The 19,299-nt window shown below is 39.3% G+C and overlaps 1 protein-coding gene across 3 annotated transcripts; it reads left to right on the top strand.

Moving 5' to 3' along the window:
* The first annotated feature begins 12 nt into the window (after positions 1–12).
* Positions 13–18,368, top strand: F13B (coagulation factor XIII B chain). Of its 3 annotated transcripts, none has more exons than XM_056355305.1 (12): positions 13–1,051; positions 2,773–2,973; positions 3,488–3,673; positions 4,102–4,278; positions 4,412–4,588; positions 6,268–6,447; positions 6,780–6,878; positions 8,604–8,786; positions 10,624–10,827; positions 11,342–11,524; positions 12,234–12,475; positions 18,162–18,368. In XM_056355305.1, exons 1-11 carry the CDS (start codon positions 970–972, stop codon positions 12,443–12,445), a joined length of 1,884 nt encoding a protein of 627 aa, XP_056211280.1. In that variant the 5' UTR covers positions 13–969; the 3' UTR covers positions 12,446–12,475; positions 18,162–18,368. The 3 variants fall into 3 exon arrangements, with proteins under 3 accessions (XP_056211280.1, XP_056211279.1, XP_056211278.1); XM_056355304.1 differs by lacking the exon at positions 18,162–18,368 and adding an exon at positions 12,965–13,447; XM_056355303.1 differs by lacking the exon at positions 18,162–18,368 and having other exon boundaries at positions 12,234–13,447.
* The last annotated feature ends 931 nt before the right edge of the window (positions 18,369–19,299 follow it).

The raw sequence follows: 19,299 nt of genomic DNA, 5'->3' as shown, positions 1-19,299 counted from the left end.
TCTGTGATCTGGAGAGGGATAGTCTGGTTTTCAAAACTGGCTACTTTTGGGGGGAGCTCGAGTTTACTTTCTTAGGTTTTGAGGGATTGTGTGTGACTGCAGGAAAAAAATTGTTATAATTCCTACTTCTTTTAAACACCACAAAATTACAGCAGGGTGTTGTAAGGGTGAATTTGGTGATTTGTGAGTGCTTTCTTCCTATCAAGTGAGCAGGGCATACAAGCGTGCATCTCATCTGGCTGAATAGATGGTGCTCATCACAGCAGCTCCCTTAAATTCTGTTCTCTTGTGCCTTGGAATTGTGTTTTCTTGGAGCAAGGCCAAGAAAATACCCCCAGATTTAAAGACTATGCTTTCCAAGGGTGGAATACGATGCTAAATCAACTGGTAGCCATTAGCCAGTTAGGTGGTAATGCATTGTCAAGAGGTTCTTCTTTGTTTGGTTTTGTTTAAAAAAAGACACAAAATGGGCTAGCTGTAGACAACAAAATGCAACAGGCAGATAATAGTAGTGGCTGTGTTCTTCATGGAAGAGCCCCCAGAATGAATAACATACAGAATGCAACTGATAGGGGTAGGCTGGAGGAGGGAAGAGTTTTCAGTTTCCTCTTATTTTGGCCAAGGTAAATAATCTGATAACAGAATGCCCTTTAAACTTGCAACTGAGGAGGTTCTGAGGGGAACAGTATTCAGTTAATTTAAATTGTTCCATAAGCTTGTTGCCTGGTTTCACTGTAAAAAGATATGTTGTCCTCTTTACTGATGTAAAATATACCGAATGGAAGTTGAATTCTGCAAGTCTGGTGTTAGGGTATTTGGAAAACTAAAATGAATGGAAGTGTTTTCAGTGAAATAAGTTGTTAGAAAATACTGCGGACACTAAGGCATTTGTGAATTCCTTTAAAAATCCAGTTAATTATTTACAAAAGTAATACTTCGGGGAGTTTTCACAAGTGGTGGAAACTGTTCATGGAGACGGTAATGAAGATGAGATTTAAAAGCTGTTTTTTCTTCCTAGTTATGATGTATTCAGGCAAACTCTTTGCAGAAGGTAAATACACCAGATTCTATTGTTAATCAATGTACATTGGATCTAGAACTTGTGGTCTAAGTAACTGAAGTGCAATGTCTTTCATATCTTTACCAAGGGTAAACACTGCTTTTGAAATACATTTTTATTGTGAGATGGCTGATGATCATGGTTCAATTGTCGCTGTAGCTCAGGGCTACAGATTCATGTCTAAACTTCAAAGTAGTATTGAAAGGTTCAGACTTTTGTTCAGAAGAAAATTATTTTAGGATGTATTTAAGTGGTATTGAGGCACTTATACAAATTGCATTTTGTACTATGAAAACATTTTATGTATTGAAGTGTCTTGGTGGTTGAAGTGTTTTGGCTTTACCACGAAGCAAGGGAGTGGAAGTTAAATGGAACCTGCAGAAGCTAATCTAGGGTGGGTTTGCATTTCCTATCCCTTTTTTCATCGGCACTTAATTATTGGGTTTATATAGTTCCACCACTTGAACTGCAAGTTCACAAAGCTGTGGACTGTATATGAAGGTACATCCATTAATTGAAAAGGTGTCCCTTTTTTTGCATTTCATTTTGTATCTACTAATGTATATTCAACTCCAGCATATTTGTTGCAACTACTTCTGTCTTCACTAGAGTTTTGTCCTTATGCAAAGCAGTTGAAATTACACTGATACCCTTTGGAAAGTCAAATGAAAGGTATGTAGGTAGCAACCATTTCTGTCTTAATTACCTAAAAATCTTCAGTACCCCCAGGTTTGTTTGCTTTATTTAGATGTGATACAGCAGCTGTGTGAGGAAGGGAATTATTTAAAAAAAAAAAATTATCTTGGCATTTTTTATTTATTAAAAACACTAAATTTGCAGAGAATTCTAGTAAATGCAGTAAATTCTAGTCACATTATTGCGTGAAGGAGCAATAGTTTGTTATTTCGGTTCTAAAATGTGTAGGGTGAATGCAGCAGTGCCAACTTGTGGGATAATTCTGCCCAATTATAATGAGATTCATAGATGGTGATTAAGTTCGTAAAACTTGATTCTTCAGTATTCTCGTAATGCTATGAAGACAATTTTTGAGACCCAAAGGATAATTTTATAAGAAATCTGAACATAAGTATTGTTTCTTTGTGGTGGGTTTTGGTTTTGGGGTTTTTTGACTTAATACCATATTCAGCACAACTCCCCTTAAAGGTTTTCTCCTATTATTGGTTTGTGTTTTTTTTTTAATTACAGTTCTATTTGTTCTTTCCTTAACCTCCATTTCTTCTTTTCTGGTGACTGTTCTTAAATTCTCTTTCTTCAGTGTGTTTAACTGTTGTATTGCCTCCTGGCAGCTTGTCTCGCTGCTCTGGTAACGTTTGCTGAACTGAGGCGCGATGGCATAGCTAATCTTGACACTGTTGCCATTGGATCTCTGAGCAGGCATCGGTATGCTTACGCAGCAAAGGGGTGCTTATGCTTACACCTTCTGGGCTAAATGCTCAAATACATCAGTTTTGCCAGTTCACGTTAGGAAGTTTTGTTCTGCAGCTGATACTCCTGTGAATCTGAAGAACAAATGCTGATATAATTGTAACATGTCTTAACTTCAGTGAGTCTTACAAGACCCTCCATGCTTGTAAGTAGTCATTCAGCTGTTTGAAAGCCTGGTCAATCCAACTGATAGTAAATAAATTAATGCAAAAAAGTTCATATCTGGTCTGAGATTTTTAGTGAGAAATATATTTGTCTTTTTGCAGAAAAACCTTGTGATTTGCCACACATAGAAAATGGAAAGATTGCCCAGTACTATTATAATTTCAAAAGTTACTATTTCCCTATGCATAAGGAAAAAAAACTTTCCTATTCTTGTATGGTTGGTTATACAACAGAAACTGGGACCCAAGATGGAAGAATAACTTGTACAGCAAAGGGATGGTCTCCAGTGCCACAGTGCTACAGTGAGTTAGCTTTATTAATCTCGTCATTACTTCTAGCAGGAAACTTTTCTGGCTGGATTTCCTGGAACATACGGGAACAGAAATTGCCTAATAGGAGGGATTAAACGTGCAAGTTAGGACAACAAAGTGAAATTAATCCTTTAGGTATATAAACTACATATGTTTATATGTGGAATAATTTTTATAGTAAAACACATTTTAAAGGGTTTACCATATATATTTTTGTAAGAACCCCAAGAAAGCTGCCCAGTTTCCTTATTTTGGGGAAAACTAATGAATAGTTTCCTCTCAGATGTGTATCCTCTAGAGCCTCCCTAGCTCTAGGTTCCTTGGTTGTCATGCTCAGTGTTATTACTATTGGTTTGGTATATTTGATGATTGTAGTAGATTCCTTCAAAAGGTCCAAGAAACAAATTAGATCAGAACAGCTAAAAAACCCCTTCTTTTGCTTGTTAGAGAACAAAAATATTCCATTAATTCATTCTTTCTAACCAAACTGTCTCCTTTCATTTAGAAAAATGTAACAAGCCTCTTTTGGAAAATGGTTTTTTTTATGGTACAGAAATGTACTTCAAAATACACGATGAACTGCGATACAAATGCTATCCAGGCTACCACACTCCAGGTGGTGGTACTGAAGCTACTGTACAATGTCGACCAGAGGGATGGTCCTCCCAGCCAAGCTGTGCTAAAACGTTTGGTAGGGTTCTGCATTTTTCTCCTTCGTAAAGTCTTACATGTATCGAATTCTACTGTTTTTGCTGTACCTGTAGGGCCAGACTGCCTGTCTGAGGAGTACTAATGTGGGTTCTCAGCTGTAACTCCTGGGAAGAAGTTGCCAAATTCCACATGCTGCTAGTTTTGTGAAATTGTATACATAAAATTATACGTAGAAGGAATCGCTATAGATGAAATCATGTTGTTTCAAATAAAACCATTGCCATTCAAACTTTCTTCCCAAATGATGGCTTGTGTAACTTGTGTAAACTACTGCATTTGTAATTATATCTTATTTGCAAAGATTTTGCCTTGGATATGATCACTGTTAAGGTATATATAAAGAAAATTTTACAGTAATTGATCCTTTTGTTTGAAGTTATTAATATGCATATGCTTTACTTATTTAAGAGTCATGTCAAGTTCCCAATTTGCAGCACGGCAGCTACTTCACAGCCCAACAAGAGCTTCGACTGAATGAGAGGCTGCTATATAAATGTGATGAGGGGTATCACACTGCAGGAGGAAACACTACAGAAGAAGCAGTGTGTCTAACATATGGGTGGTCCCTTACTCCAAACTGCACTAGTACGTAATGGGCTGGAAAATAATTCTCCTTAAAATGTGATTTATTCCACAAATGAACAAAAATTTTGCAAAAAGGCTTGTTTTAAAGCTGGAGGGGGGGAAGCCTTTTCACCGCTGTGTGTGTTCTTCCTAGGAATAACTTGCTCCTCTTTGAGTGCAATAGCACATGGAGGTTTCTATCCTGTGAAGAAAATCTATGAAGAGGGAGACGTAGTTCACTTTTTCTGTGAGGAAAATTATTCTGTCAGTGAATTTGACTTAATTCAATGTTATTATTTTGGATGGTATCCAGAGCCTCCGGTGTGTGAAGGTACCTTATTTTTATAGTTTTATCATGTCAAATTCTTAGTGAAAGATGAGCAACTTCTTTCATGAAATGCTTTATCAATACAACATAAAAATATGTTTTTTGTACTAGTTTACCACCTAAATAGAAATCAAGTGTTAGCTGACAGGTATGGAGCAGAGGAGGAAGCAATGAGAATAGGAATTAATTTTCATCTAACAATAGAGCAGATACTGTCTGTTGCTGTTGTTCCTCTGGACATTGTCTTCTGGAGAAGCAAGAATCAACAATTATGCAGAAGTTGTTCAGCCCCTGGAGCTCGAGTTTAACCATGTTCAGGTTACATGAAGGTTTAATGAAGCATGTTTAATCCTGCCTTGTGAGCTGGGAACCTGCCTCTTGAAAGGCATTAAAAATAAAATTTGTAACAAGTTTCTCTTGAATTCTTGGGGATTGTGGTACTTTTCAGAGTACAGCCTCACCAAACTATGTATGTTTTCAACAGAATTAACTAGAAAGGTCATTCTGAGGACTGAACCACACCTTTAGCAATCACTGTCGCTTCCCCAGTCATTGAGGGATAACGGACATTCTCAGAAAAGAGACTTTCAAAAGAATGAAAGGTCTACTGAGCCAGGTGAAATACAGTATACAGCAGAAATCAGTATAAATCAATAATTAGGCTAATAGAGAACTTACAATATTGTTCAACATACCTTGATTGTTGTAGGTCATTATTTTATCTTAATGTTGTTCCCTTCATCTGAGCTTTAGGAGATCTCACTGCCTCATGGTAACAAAATCTCTGCTTTATGTGTAAGGTATGCCAGCTGATGATGACGGAGGGTGGGACAATCAATCATTTTTATTGGTTTAAGCTAAATCTAAGATAATCTCTTCTCCAATATATTTTTCTCAGGATTTTTTCCCATGAAGTATGTTTTCTAAACAAAATTTAATAATCATTGTGTGTGGGATGCTTGAGATTAAAAAAGTTATATTTAGCCTTTAAAATTTATAGGTGTGTTAAGCACAGTTTTCAGTAAAATCAGTGTTTTATAATTCCTTTATAGCTAATCTTGTAGAAGAATACGTGATTGAGTACAAAGGTGAAATTCATCTTCCCTTCCTAGCAGGCACAGTAGTATTTAAAATGCACCGGAATCTCTCAGTTAAATGGCACGTGTTGGGACCCCAGCCCTGTATTTATTCTGATGACACAGCAGGATTTTTTCCTGAGTGAGTGCAGAGAAGGTGGGGTGCTCAGGAGTATGAAAACAAGGCCTAAATCTTGTTTTAAGAATACAGTAATCACAAACTTAATTTCAGGATAGGAAATGGGTTATTTTTATTGCTGCTTTTGTAGCATTAGAATTAATACATAAGCTGCTTTAAATATTATATCAATGGAGGGTATGGGAAATCTCTATTTCCTGAAGTCCTTTAAAGAACACTTTATTAAGTCTCTGTGGAGAAATGACAGATTTTTTTATAGCAGTGCAGTAGCGTAATACTTCTATATTTCTTGAATGCAAAAATCACTTTTTTGTTCTGGTTTCCTATTATTTTAAAGAAAATGAGAGCATTTCTTCTGGATCAACAAAAAATGTTTTTTGAGTGACAGGCTTGCATGCTATATAGTAAAATGAACTGTGTACATGGTTTTGATTAGTGAGAAAAAAATATGCTGCTTTTATTTTCAGATGTAAAAAATAAATGTCCTCCACCACCACTTCCTCCTCATGCCCGTACCATTGCAGTTAGAAGAACATATCGTAATGGAGACAAAGTTACTATACAGTGTCAAAGGACCTTTAAAATAAGAGGATCTGAGGAAATCCAGTGTGAAAAAGGAAAATGGACATCACCCCCTATTTGTATTGGTTAGTACCTTTGTGAAGACTGACAACTGAACTGAAAAGATTCTTCAAACAATGCTTTAATTTTCTGGAGAGCCTCAGTATCCATATCTGCAAAACTGTGTATGCTCTCCTCTGTTCAAATGCTTGAGAGGTAAAGTGTTGCATAATTTGCAGACAATCTGTGTTCACAGTTTAAAGAGAAAGTATGAGCTAGGTGAATTCAGCTGACACCAGTATTGTCTATTTTTCCCCTGGAATACTGATTTTATTACATCTTACAACGCATCAGTGTCTGTTTTGGTATTTGAAAATGAGTTATTTCTGAGAAAACTGGTTCTAAGTTTCTGCTATAGTTATAGGAATGATGGATAAGTGGGCATCTGAGGCACCACCATCAATTGAGGCAGATGCAGAAATGAGAGCAAACAAAACATATCGCAATGAAGATACAGGTAGGAGAACATTGCCTTTCTGTTTAAAAGGGACTTCACTACTCTCCAATGCTATTATAGGTTTTTTATGACTACTCTTACTACTTTTTTGCTATAGTATGTTTCCTTATTCTTGAAAATGTTTGCATGTGCTACAGATGTCAGTGTAGCAGTCTGAATGAATGAAAGGCAGTGGCCTTGTTGCTTGTTCCTGGTGATTGTAAACTACACCTATAAGCTTATTCTGTATTTGTAATTTTATTTCATACCTTAGCATTTACCTTCAGTCATTTTGTACCCTTTCTGTTAATGTTGTTTGAACATGCAAATTCATGAGTATATTGATCTCCTGACCTCCTGCATCAAGATGACCTGACTAGCAGAAGGAGGAAAGGCTGTGGATGTTGTCTACCTGGACCTTTGGCACCGTTTCCCACAGCACCTCCTGGGGAAACTGGCTGCTCGTGGCTTGGACGGGTGTGCTCTGTGCTGGGTTAGAAGCTGCTGGAGGGCTGAGCCCAGAGAGCGGTGGTGAAAGGAGTTAAATCCCACTGGCAGCCATTCAAGAGCGGTGTGCCCCAGGGCTCCGTACTGGGGACAGTCCTGTTCAATATCTTTATTGACAATCTGGAGGAGGGGACCGAGTGCACCCTCAGTGAGTTTGCAGAGGACACCAAGCTGGGGGGGAGTGCTGATCTGCTGGAGGTCAGGCTGGCTCTGCAGGGGGGTCTGGGCAGGCTGGCTCTGCAGGGGGGTTGGACTGATGGGCTGAGGCCAGCTGTATGAGGTTCAACAAGGAACATTGCTGGGTCCTGCACTTGGGGCACAACAGCCCCACACAACGCTACAGGCGGGGGGAGGGGCGGCTGGAAAGCTGCCTGGCCAAAAAGGACCTGAGCTTGTTGATCAACAGCCACCTGAACAGGAGCCAGCAGTGTGCCCAGGTGGCCAAGCAGCCCGACAGCACCCTGGCTTGTACCAGACACAGTGTGGCCAGCAGGGCTGGGGAAGCGATAGTCCCCCAGTACGCAGCACTGGTGAGGCCGCACCTGGAATCCTGTGGCTGGTTCTGGGCCCCTCACTGCAGGAGGGACACTGAGGGGCTGGAGCGTGTCCAGAGATGGGCAACGAGGCTGGGGAAGGGGCTGGAGCACAAGGTCTGTGAGGAGCAGCTGAGGGAACTGGGGGTGTTTAGACTGGAGAAGAGAGGATCTTGCTGCTCTCCGCAGCTCCCTGGCAGGAGGCTGTAGGCAGGTGGGGGTTGGTCTTTCCCAGATAACAAGCAACAAGACAAGAGGAAACAGCCTCCGGTTGTGCCAGGGGAGGTTTAGATCGGATATTAGGAAAAATGTCTTCACAGACAGGGAGGTGATGCATTGGAACAGGCTGCCCAGGGAGGCGGTGGAATCACCATCCCTGGAGGTGTTTAAAAAACCTCATGGATGTGGTGCTTAAGGACATGGTTTAGTGATGGGCTTGGCAGGCCTGGGTTAACGGTTGGACCTGATGATCTCAAATGGCTTTTCTGACCTAACCGGTCCTATGATTCTATGAAATAGAATGCCTGTTTGCAATTCAGTAAGGCAAGTGTAGTGTTTCTGAAAATGAAATTTGAAAAAGAAACAATATTGGTTTACGTTTTCTTTGTACGTAACTTTTTTGCTCCATCTATTATAAGTCTGATACATTTGCCAGTGTTAACGTTGTTTTAAAGATCTAATTACCTATCTCCTTACCTCGTGTCAGAAATGCAGCAAGACTGTACCTCTCCACCTGGGATTAAAAATGGTGGTGTACTCGGTCCGTTACTGACAAGTTACAAAAATGGTTCCTCAGTAGAATATGTTTGTCAGCATTTGCATTTTTTGGATGGACCTAGTACTGTTTACTGTGAGCAAGGAAACTGGACGGAACCACCAGCTTGCTTGGGTATGTCTTGTAAGAAAAAGAAAGTGTCATATGTAATCTAGAAAGGTAAAACTGGAAAGGACTTCTAGATAATCCTTTCATAACTGCCTTTTCTCTTTCAGTTGAGTTAATAAAGATTCCAGAAACATGAAGATGAACCAAAATCAAACACGCCTAGGCCACTCCTGCTGGGTGTCCTCTGGCCTGTTCTTACAAACACCCAGTTAAACAGATTCCTCTGTTTTCCTGAGCGAGCTATTTAGAACATAAAGAATCCTCCTAGGTAACAGGGATAGCTAATTTCTGCTCCCATGTTCTTTCAGTGAATTCCTTCCTACCCTTCATAGATGTTTAGAAGGAATGACTGTAGCCATTGCCAAAATGGCTTTTAGATACAAGTAACAAGGAACACAATGATTTCTTGGACTTACATTTTTAAACCTTCAACCTTTGTTTTTATTATGTGTCTTTATATCTATCATTTCATTCTGGACTTTCTAATTTCTCCATGTTGCTCTTAAGTATGCTGTTCAAAACGATGTATAAAACTTCCATTAGGAATTTATCAATACTAGCAGGAATACAATTTCTGATGCTCTACAAGAGTTGTTTGTTTGCCTTTCTTTCCTTCCTGTAATGAAATAATTCTGGTTTACTAGCCTCCTTTGTTAAATTGACTCACTTTAAGTTTGTAATCTTCTCTGAAAATGCAGATAAACAACCAGTTCAGTTTTAATTACTTATTTTAAAATGAATAAAACGTGCCTTGTCTGGATTGAAACATCCAGATCAACATTCTTGGATCTGAATACTCAAATTCAACAAATCCTGTGAAATAATGAGAACTCATTTCCTATGAGTGTTATTTGTCTCCTAAGCATCCAAATAACCACAATATCCTTTCCATGCTTTCATAGATTTCTTTTGAACCCTTAGCTAATCAGACCAGAGCAAGCACATACTGTAGTTAATTTCAGGAAAATATCCATACCAATTTGTTTTCATGGTGCTGTCATCAGGATGGATAATTTGATGACAGCTGACCCTCAGCAGAGCATTAATAAGGCCTCGATCAGGCAGTGATTCTTGTGAACTTGTAGAAATGCATTTTTATAACTGTCCCCCTGTCAGGCTTTACTGAAGTTGAACAATGGTTTCAAAAGTTAATGAGGTTAACTGTCTAATGGAAAGCTAGGCTACCTGATGTGATCCTGGCACTAAATTTTAAGAAAAGTCTCAGAAAACAATGAAACCAATATTGAATAACCTGAAAAAGCCCAGAGAAGTATACAAAACTTCCAGAAGGTTTTTGGAAGGTCGGTGAATTCTTTTAACAATGGCAAAACAAAGCAAAAAAGCAAAGAAAATGAAATTGTCAAAACACTTCCTTAGGTAGTAGTTTAAATTTTACTGTATGTTAACTACTACTGCCTTCAAAGGGCTTACCAAATCTGTCAGCCAGATCTGATGGGTCAATTTTGATGGATGACTACTTTAATTATAAAAAATCCTTTCAAGTTACAGTAAGGAAGTTATTTTCTTCTTGAATGGTAAACCTAGGCTGCCATATGTTTACAAATACTTGTAGAAACCAGGTTTGTTCAGAAGTGTGTGTGTTCTGGGGTTTACTCTTCCCAGTTTAGGCTTTTTTTTTTTTTTTAACATGTTATCATGTTATTTTTGTTACTTTGGGTCATTTTTTTTACATTTGCATTCTTTTTTATGCATCTATAGTTCTTGCAATATTTGAAAATATTTTAGAATTATTGATACAGGCTCCTCTTTCTTGACCCCTACAAAAGGGAGCTAAGAAATCATGTAAGGTTGCGTTTTATTGAAGTACACTTTTATTTCCTAGAACCGTGCAGTCTTAACGTAACTGATATGAACAGCAGCAATATAGAATTGAAATGGAGACAGGAAGAATTAATTTTCCTACATGGCGATCTCATAGAGTTTGAATGTAAACAGGGATACAGTTTTCTCCAGACTACCATTCCCTCTCCTGGACGGACACAGTGTAACCATGGCAGACTAAAATACCCAAAATGCATTATGCAAGGTAAAACAATACTTTTTTTTTTTATATTCCTTTTTAAATTGATCCATCTCAAACATATCTAGAAACAACTTCCTTTGGCAGTGTGGGCCTAGAATCTGTTGTGAATAATAGATGTTTAGGAATCAACAACACAGCTACCCTTGCACAAGACAGCTGTATTATTAAATATATCCAAGCATGGAAAACCAGTACACCTTCCTTTGACGGTGAAGGCTGTAGGAAGGAGGCAGGAGCTCTTCTTCAAGCCCAGGGAACTCAAAGCTCTGCAGAAAGACAGCTATAAACAATTCAATGTGCCCAAGGATGTCTTATGGTTACACTTAAGCAGGAGATTGCATTCTGCATTTCTTATGGCTGGCATAAAGCTGGAGATTGCATCCTGATCTGAAACATAATAAAGTAGTAAGAAAGTACACAGAGCTGCTAAATATCTAGTGTTGACAGGCATTTCAAACTGCTGATTTGTTAGTTGCTTGAGCTGAATATTTCTCAGATGTTTTTAATGTTATTCCAGCTCCTACAGAAAAATGTGACTCTCCCCCTTCTATTGTGAACGGAGCTCTTACTCGCCCACCTCTGACCCAGTACGACAATGGTTCTTCAGTTCAGTATAGTTGCTCTGACTATCACTTTTTGGAAGGATCTGAGAGAATCTACTGTTCTGAAGGACAGTGGACTTCACCACCAGTTTGTATAGGTAGGTGTGATAAGATAAATAAGTGTTTATTTCTCTCTGTAATTCATAGAATCATAGAATAGTTTGGAAGTGACCTTTAAAGGTCATCTAGTCCAACCCCCTGCAATAAACAGGGACATCTTCAACTGCGTCAGGTTCCTCAGAGCCCTGTCCAAACTGACCTCAAATATTTCCAGAGATGGGGCATCTACCACCTCTCTGGGCAACCTGTGCCAGTGCTTCACCACCCTCATTGTAAAAAAATTGTTCCTTATATTAATTCTAAATTCACCCTCTTTTAGTTTAAAACCATTACTCCTTGTCCTATCGCTACAGGCCCTAGCAAAACATCTGCCCCCATCTTTCTTACAAGCCCCTATTAAGTATTGAAAGGCTGCCGTAAGGTCTCCCCTGAGCCTTCTCTTCTCCAGGCTGAACAACCCCAACTCACTATATTCACATAGTTACAATTTATAAATCGAGTATTGTCAACTAGGACTTGATCTCACCTTCATTTTTTTCAGGTAGAGATGAAAGTTTTAATAGAAGCAAGTGTAAGTTTGGCTATTTTCTTAAATATGGCATACCTACAGCATGCAAAAATACAGCGATATAATTTATGCTATATTAAGAGAATGGCAAATAATTTAGTCTTACTGTAGACTACTCAAAATTATGCTATTTCAAAAATAATCGATTTATTAACACTGATCAAATCTCTCTTCTTTAGAGCCATGTACGTTGTCAAAAAATGAAATGGAGAAAAATAATGTGCTGCTGCAAGAGTTCTATAAGAATCAAGTTTATTTTTATCATGGAGATTATGTTGGATTTTACTGTAAGCAGAACCATTTTGGAGCAGAATCTGGTACAACTTTATTTCAAGTGCAGTGTAAGAGAGGACAGCTGACATATCCGAGGTGTATTGAAAGAGCAAAATAAGTATGGACTTTAGGAAAGCCTATAGGAAAGGTATGTACACGTTCTCAATCTAGTATTAACAGCTGAATTAAGACAGCCTTGTATTTTCAAGACCACTACAGTCAGCTTTGAGAAATGAGTGTTCAGTGGCATTGTTGGGTCTGAGCTGAAGGGGGAGGGAAGTGAAAGTTCTTTGTGGTATGAGGACTGGGAATGCAGCAGAAGGATGTGATATTGGCATACGGGTGGAAAAATTAGGATGAAATAACTTTGTAAGGTTTACAGTGATAAACTTGAGATGCATCACAATCTGGAGGACTTGAACAAAGCACCACAAGGAGAAGCTGCTGAGCAAGTAATGACCTTTGTGAGGATATTTGTGATTTTGATACTATGAGTGCTTTAGTGACTACAGAATATAGCTAAATTGCGATTTAATTTCATGCCCTTCAAATGGATGTTAAACTCCTAATTTTACAGTGGGAAAGGAGAGGCCTATTATTTTGTACATCTTAACAGCACTCGTGTCTCCTTTTGCAGATAAGAAGCCTCTATAGGACAAGGCTTTGAAAGAAAAAAAGCATGTAAAAAAAAAAAGTTTAAGGGATTGGTGAAAACATTTAAAATTGAAAAATATGCAAAATCTACTGAGTAGGTTTTTATTATTAGAAGAAAAATATTCAAGAAAACATCTTTTGCTAATTGAGAACACTGAAATTATTAAAATATCTAGTCCAGCTACTGTGGATGATTTCCTATGACACTTAAACATTGGTACTTTTGGAGCTCTGTCTGTGAACGTGTGTGACTGAAGATATGAAGATAATCCAGGAAAATGGACAGTTTGCCTTGCACCCATGTTAGTATATTTTAATAAAAAAATCACTATAAGGATTTCTTCTGTATTTTATGTCTAAATCACATCTTTCTGTGATATTGTTGCATGTACTGTGTTCTGTATGGTTTTCCAAGGCTTTGGTGAGTGCTACATGAATAAATAAAAAAAGAAATTAAAGCATTAAAGGAATACAAAACTTCTGCTTATTTAATCAAAACCCAGTCAACCATTTGGTGGGGGAAAAAAGAGGTTGATAAAAATAGCATTTTACATGCTATTTACAATAGCCCTCCAAAATGCTTTCAAAAGATTAAAAAGTCATTGCTTTGTAAAGTGGTATTTAAAAATGAAGACAAATAACAATGAGATTTAGTAATTTAACATAACGAACTTTCAGTGTGTGACTTGTAGATCTGAACTAGATGTTCACTACCGCTTTTATTTCTAGGTTATGTTATGAGAAGCACTTGTAATGTGAGTTGGTGAGTCTTTCTCAGTTAAGAAATAATGTAAGAAAGCAGTTAAACAAAATGATTGGTGAAAAGTTTTTAACCAGTAAGTTTTGGTGTATTGAGTGTTGTTACCTTAATAGCTGCCATTTAGGCTTGCTGTGCATCCAGAAACTATTTGTTCTGAGCCAAATACATAGGAATTCATCTCAGTCTCTTGAGTTTTTACATCTTAATCATTTCTGTGTCTGTGAAAGATAGAAACCCCCCTCTATTTCCTTTGAACGTGAAGGGTGTGGTAAGGTATGCACGTGATATAATTGAAGCTCTCCAGGTATACTAGTCAAGGAGCTCTGTGCTTGATCACCTTTGGTTAGATCAGGCTGAGACCCTAAATCTGTAGCCTTGACCATACCACAGAGATCAAACCGGTTTCCATGATCTGGAAGCCCTGTTCAGAGCAGGGATGGGGGCGTGCTCTTTAGCCAGCACTGTGTTGGTGCCCTTCCAGACCTGATGGTGTCAGCATCTTCTCAGTTGTTTCGTAACACTACCCTGTGCTAGTGTATTTAATTATTTTGTTCTTGGTTTTTTTGCAGCATGTTCAGAACAGCATCCAGGTATCTTCTCTGGTAAAAAGAACGTGGGTTTCTTTCATTTTCCCCTTCTCAATTTTCTTGCATGAATTATTTGAAAACAAACTTTGTTGCTTGCAGTTTGAAATCTCAGGCTATGTTATTTCTGTTAATTAGCACAACAGAATTAAGTGGGGAAAAAATGAGAGTTATAGCTTGGGTTTCAAAATCTGAAAAATCTCAAATATCTGTATGAAAGATCAAAAAAAAGATTTACAATGTGAACATTGCAAAACCAACTGAACACGGAATTCTTAAAGAAGTTAATGAAAACACAGTAAACAATGAAGTTGCTTTTTGGAAGGTAGGGAAGCTTTGTTAATTTCTTTTCTACTTCTTTTCTACTACCTTAATTTTTGCAGAATAAGTTCACGCCAAAGGCCGTGTGGGAAGGTACAGATCAGCTACACGCGCTGCTGTGCTAGCGGGGAAGCTGCTGCAGGCTCACAGCTCGGGCCTGCTGTTGTCCTGGGGGGGCTAGGATGCTGAAAGCGCATCTGCCAAAACTCTGTGCTCCCCGCGTCTGGAATGTACAGTGTGAGTGAGGGCCAGTGATGTACAAGCCCAGGAACGTTTCTGACCTCCAAAGTGTATTTGGAAGCAGAGACAGAACTTTTATCTTTGACAGTATTTTCTTATACTTACCAAACAGTGGTGCTAGAATAACTTTCAGAATAACCATCAACATACCAAAGATCTTAATTTCAACCTTTAACAGTCTTGAACTTTGGCTGGCTTTCTGCCTAGGTAGTAATGGAACTGCAGAATAAGAATCAGGTTGCTCAGGACTCTGCCTGAGTTTTTAATATCTTCAGGGAGATGTTTTCTAACCTATTCAAATGACTGTCTACCCTAGTGGTGAATCTTTTTTTCTAATATCTAACTGATATTAGATAATAGATATTAATATCTAACTGGAACTTCTTTTGCTGTGCATTTGTCTCTGTTGTCTTTCATCCTGTTACTATGCATCTCTGGGAAGAGTATGGCTCCATCTTCTCTGTATTCTCCCATTAGGAAACCAAAACCAGAAACAAGGTCTCCTCTCAGCCTTCTCTTTTTAAGAAATATTCAGAAAAGAACGTGGGGTTTTTTTGGTCATATGAGGCATAATAAAAATCATTATTTTATGCTTCTGTTGGTGCCTCTCCTTGTGTAGCAGAGCCTTCCAGTACCCTCAGAATGGCAATAGATCTCAACTCTGACGTTTCACAGTGACAGCGGTGGCTTGGGGGTAGGTAGATGTTATAACATTTCTGCAGCAAGATTGGATTGTGCACATTTCTTCAAGATCAGCCCTTTATGTGTTATCGCAGAATACTTTGGGGACCTTTAAAGATCATCTAGTTCCAACCCTGCTGCCATGGGCAGGGACACCTTCCACCAGACCAGGCTGCTCAGAGCCCCATCCAGCCTGGCCTGGAACACTGCCAGGGATGGAGCATCCACAGCTGCTCTGGGCAGCCTGTGCCAGTGTCTCACCACCCTCACTGTAAAAAAATTTCTTCCTTATATTCAGTCTAAATCCACTCTCAGTTAAAACCATTCTTCCGTCACAACAGAGAGGCCTTTCCTCTTGCCTTACAACCTCGCATTCTTGTGTTTTTTGCAAACATCAGCTGAAAAGGCATTTGGATTTATTTTTGCAGACTGTAATTTCTGTTTTCCAGTTAAGTTCTCACCTCTGTAGTACATAATACTATGTAGTACATTGTATATAGGCTTTGAACTGGATGTGAAGTTGCAGTTGGGGCGCTTCCTGCAGCAGCCTGTTTTCGGTGCTCTGCACACTGGTTCGGACTGGCACGATTTAACCAAGCTGAACCTGTTGCCCAGTAAAGTTTCAACAACTTATATTGGCTTTAAAATGTTTGATGTACTGAAGCTGGTGGGCTTGTGGCCCACACCTGTTGCCTTTGGGGAGCTCTGAATGAAGCATGAGAATATTTGGTAAATGTAAGAAGACCCTTCTCTCTAAAGGGCACGACTGGGGAATATGGATGGAAAGGAGTTAAAAGTCAGTCTCCAGAACATTTGGGAGTAGAATTCACAGCAATTTCCTGTGTTTTAATAAGTGGTACTTTACTTTCTGGAGTCCTGTTAGGAAGTTTCTGGGTTATAAAGTCACACAGGTATCAATAGCCTCTGACACAATATCTGCTATCAGAGGGGGAAGATAGTTGTCTTGGGGGATTTTGGGTAGAGTGGATACAAAAGCAGTGCTACATGACTCAGTGGTGTATAATTTAATAATTTTCCCCCCTTTTTTGTTGTTCTTAGTGCTATGCTAAAAGTGAACATTCCTAAGTGAGGGACCAGTCTTCCTGAAATCACAGGATTAGAAAGTGGGGAAGAAGTGAGACAAAGATTGGACTCAGAGTGAAATCCAAAAAGCTTTGTTATATACTCTTTGTGGGGTTTGTTTTATATTGCAAAACTGCCAGGATTCCATAAACAATAGTGCTTAAGGTCATGTTGGACTAGTATGTAAGAATCTAAAATACAAATAAATGCTATATGCCTCTAGAAATACTACTTGCATGCTTATATTCCTGGTTTTCTCTAAGGAATGTGCTTAGTTCCTTTAAAAAATTGTTAATATAGGTTGTTAATATTGCATACTTGTCACTGAGACCTTTGTGGACTTATATTTACAAAAAAGCCAGTCTGCAAGGTGCTTTGAAGTTCTGCTAGTTGTATGATGTGGCATATCAGTGATGATGAAATTCATTTGGTGTATGTAGTCATAGCAATGTCTGTTGGTCCTCAGATGGATGTTATCATTCAGTAAACAAAACAATGCCATGTCTGTTTTTGAAGGTAGGAAAAACAAAGTCAATTGCTATGTTAGTTAATATTGTATTTCACGTTAGTTCCTAGCAGCAAGTGCATGGGGGCGGGGTGGAGGGGGTGGGGTGTGGGGTGGGTGGGGGAGAGAAAAAAGAGAATGTCTTGAGAAAGAAGCTTGTGTAAGAAACTCCACAGAAAATCATCTTGAGAATGATCTTTGTCGTGTGAGGGTGGAACTCAATTCAGTCACAGTTGTCCCACTGGTGCAACCCAGTAAATATAATTTTTTGCCATGGCTAATGAAAAACACAGGCTCTGCATTGACTTGACGGCATGGGATCTCTGAGCTTGCCTGTGTTTGTCTTAGGCTCATTTTAGCTTGTTCAGCTGTGATAGCAATCACCCCCTTAGCTGTCTAAGCATGTTTTAGTTTATCTTTAATTTGTAGGATCGTAGAATAGTTTGAGTTGGAAGGGACCCTTAAAGATCACCTAGTCTAACGCCCTGCCCCAGGCAGGGGCACTTTCCACTAGCTCGGGTTGCTCAAAGCCCCGTCCAGTCCAGCTGTGGTTCACTGTGGTGTTCCCCTCCTGCCTTGCTGGCCTCCTTGAGAAAGACTGGTGCTGTCAACCAGAGGAGCAGTGGAAGGATGCGTGTAACGTACTAGTACAGTTTTTCTGTAAAACACTTAAAAATTTGCATTGCTGAGGCTTTCTTGCATTAACTTGGACTATGAATTTTAGCATTATTGGAATAGGACTAACATAACTTGTATTTTTATTAGGCTGTTAAAATCTTAAGCAAACTGATAATAAATTACGGGTTTCACATGCAAGGTGGTTTTGACCATAATAAAATCTGAAGTCATAACACTTGGAAAGCGAAGTGCATTATACTGTACATTATAAACACACCGTGAGGTTTTGGTCATGGGTTTCGTAATGCTTCTGTGTCAGTTCAGTCTGAAATGTTTTGTGAAAGTATTGAAGTCTTTTTGCAACAACTGCATAATTTTATCTGTACAGATTGGATACTGTCTTGCAAGAAAATTGGGAGGAGATTGCACGGACAGTCTCAGGAATCATGGAAGTTAATACAAGTGCATGCAATTTGGAGTGCAGAAAATACCAAGTCTGTTGCAGGGGTCATCTTTAACTTCTAAAGCTTGCAAATGGCACTGCTGAGCCACACCACAGTGCTTCTGCTGTGGATGGGTTGTACTACACGTACAGGTAAGTTATTAAATGGAAGTCTATGCTTTCAACTGATGTAGCTGGTGACAATAAAGCAAAATGAACTGCAAAAAAAATATTAAACTATACCATTTTCTACTTATAGATTTCCTTTCAGAAGTTTGGAATGAGAGTTTCAATTCAGAACTATGTATTTGAGAATATTTGCTTTGTATTTTCTTGTATGAGCTTGCTTCTTTGGCTTGTGCCTGAATTTAATGGCTCTCAGAGATTTACTACAAGCCCTAACTCACTCAAAATACATTAAACCATAATTCCTTTGTATTTCAATTATGCTACTATTATTCTGAATACATACTATTAAAAATGCATGTCCTGGTTTTGGCTGGGACAGGGTTAATTTTCTGCCTAGCAGCTGGCTTGGCGCTGTGCTGGGATTTGGTGTGAGAGCCCTGCTGATAGCACACCGGTGTGTTTGGTTGTTGCCGGGTCGTGTTTATACCGAGTCAAGGACTTTTCAGTTCCTCTGGCCCTGCCAGCGAGGGGGCTGGGGGGGCACGAGGAGCTGGGAGGGGGCACAGCCAGGACAGCTGACCCGAGCTAGCCAGAGGGTGCTCCATACCATGGGACGTCATGCTGAGTGTGTGAGCTGGGGAAGAAGAAAGACGGGGGGACATCAGGCATTACGGTGTTTGTCTGCCCAAGCAACCGTTACCTGTGCTGGAGCGCTGCTTCCCTGGGGATGGCCGAACACCTGCCTGCCATGGGAAGCGGCGAATGAATCCCTTGTTTTCTTTGCCTGTGTGTGGCTTTTGCTTTACCTATTAAACTGTCTTTGCCTCAGCCCAGGAGTTTTCTCACATTTACTCCTCTGATGCTCTCCCCCATCCCACTGTGGGGGGAGTGAGGGAGTAGCTGCATGGTGGTTAGCCACCAGCTGGGGTAAACCCCGACATAAATGAAAGGAGTT

The sequence above is a fragment of the Falco biarmicus genome, chromosome 11, assembly GCF_023638135.1.
Source record: "Falco biarmicus isolate bFalBia1 chromosome 11, bFalBia1.pri, whole genome shotgun sequence".
Lineage (NCBI taxonomy): Eukaryota > Metazoa > Chordata > Aves > Falconiformes > Falconidae > Falco > Falco biarmicus.
This window is presented reverse-complemented; position numbering and strand designations above follow the sequence as displayed.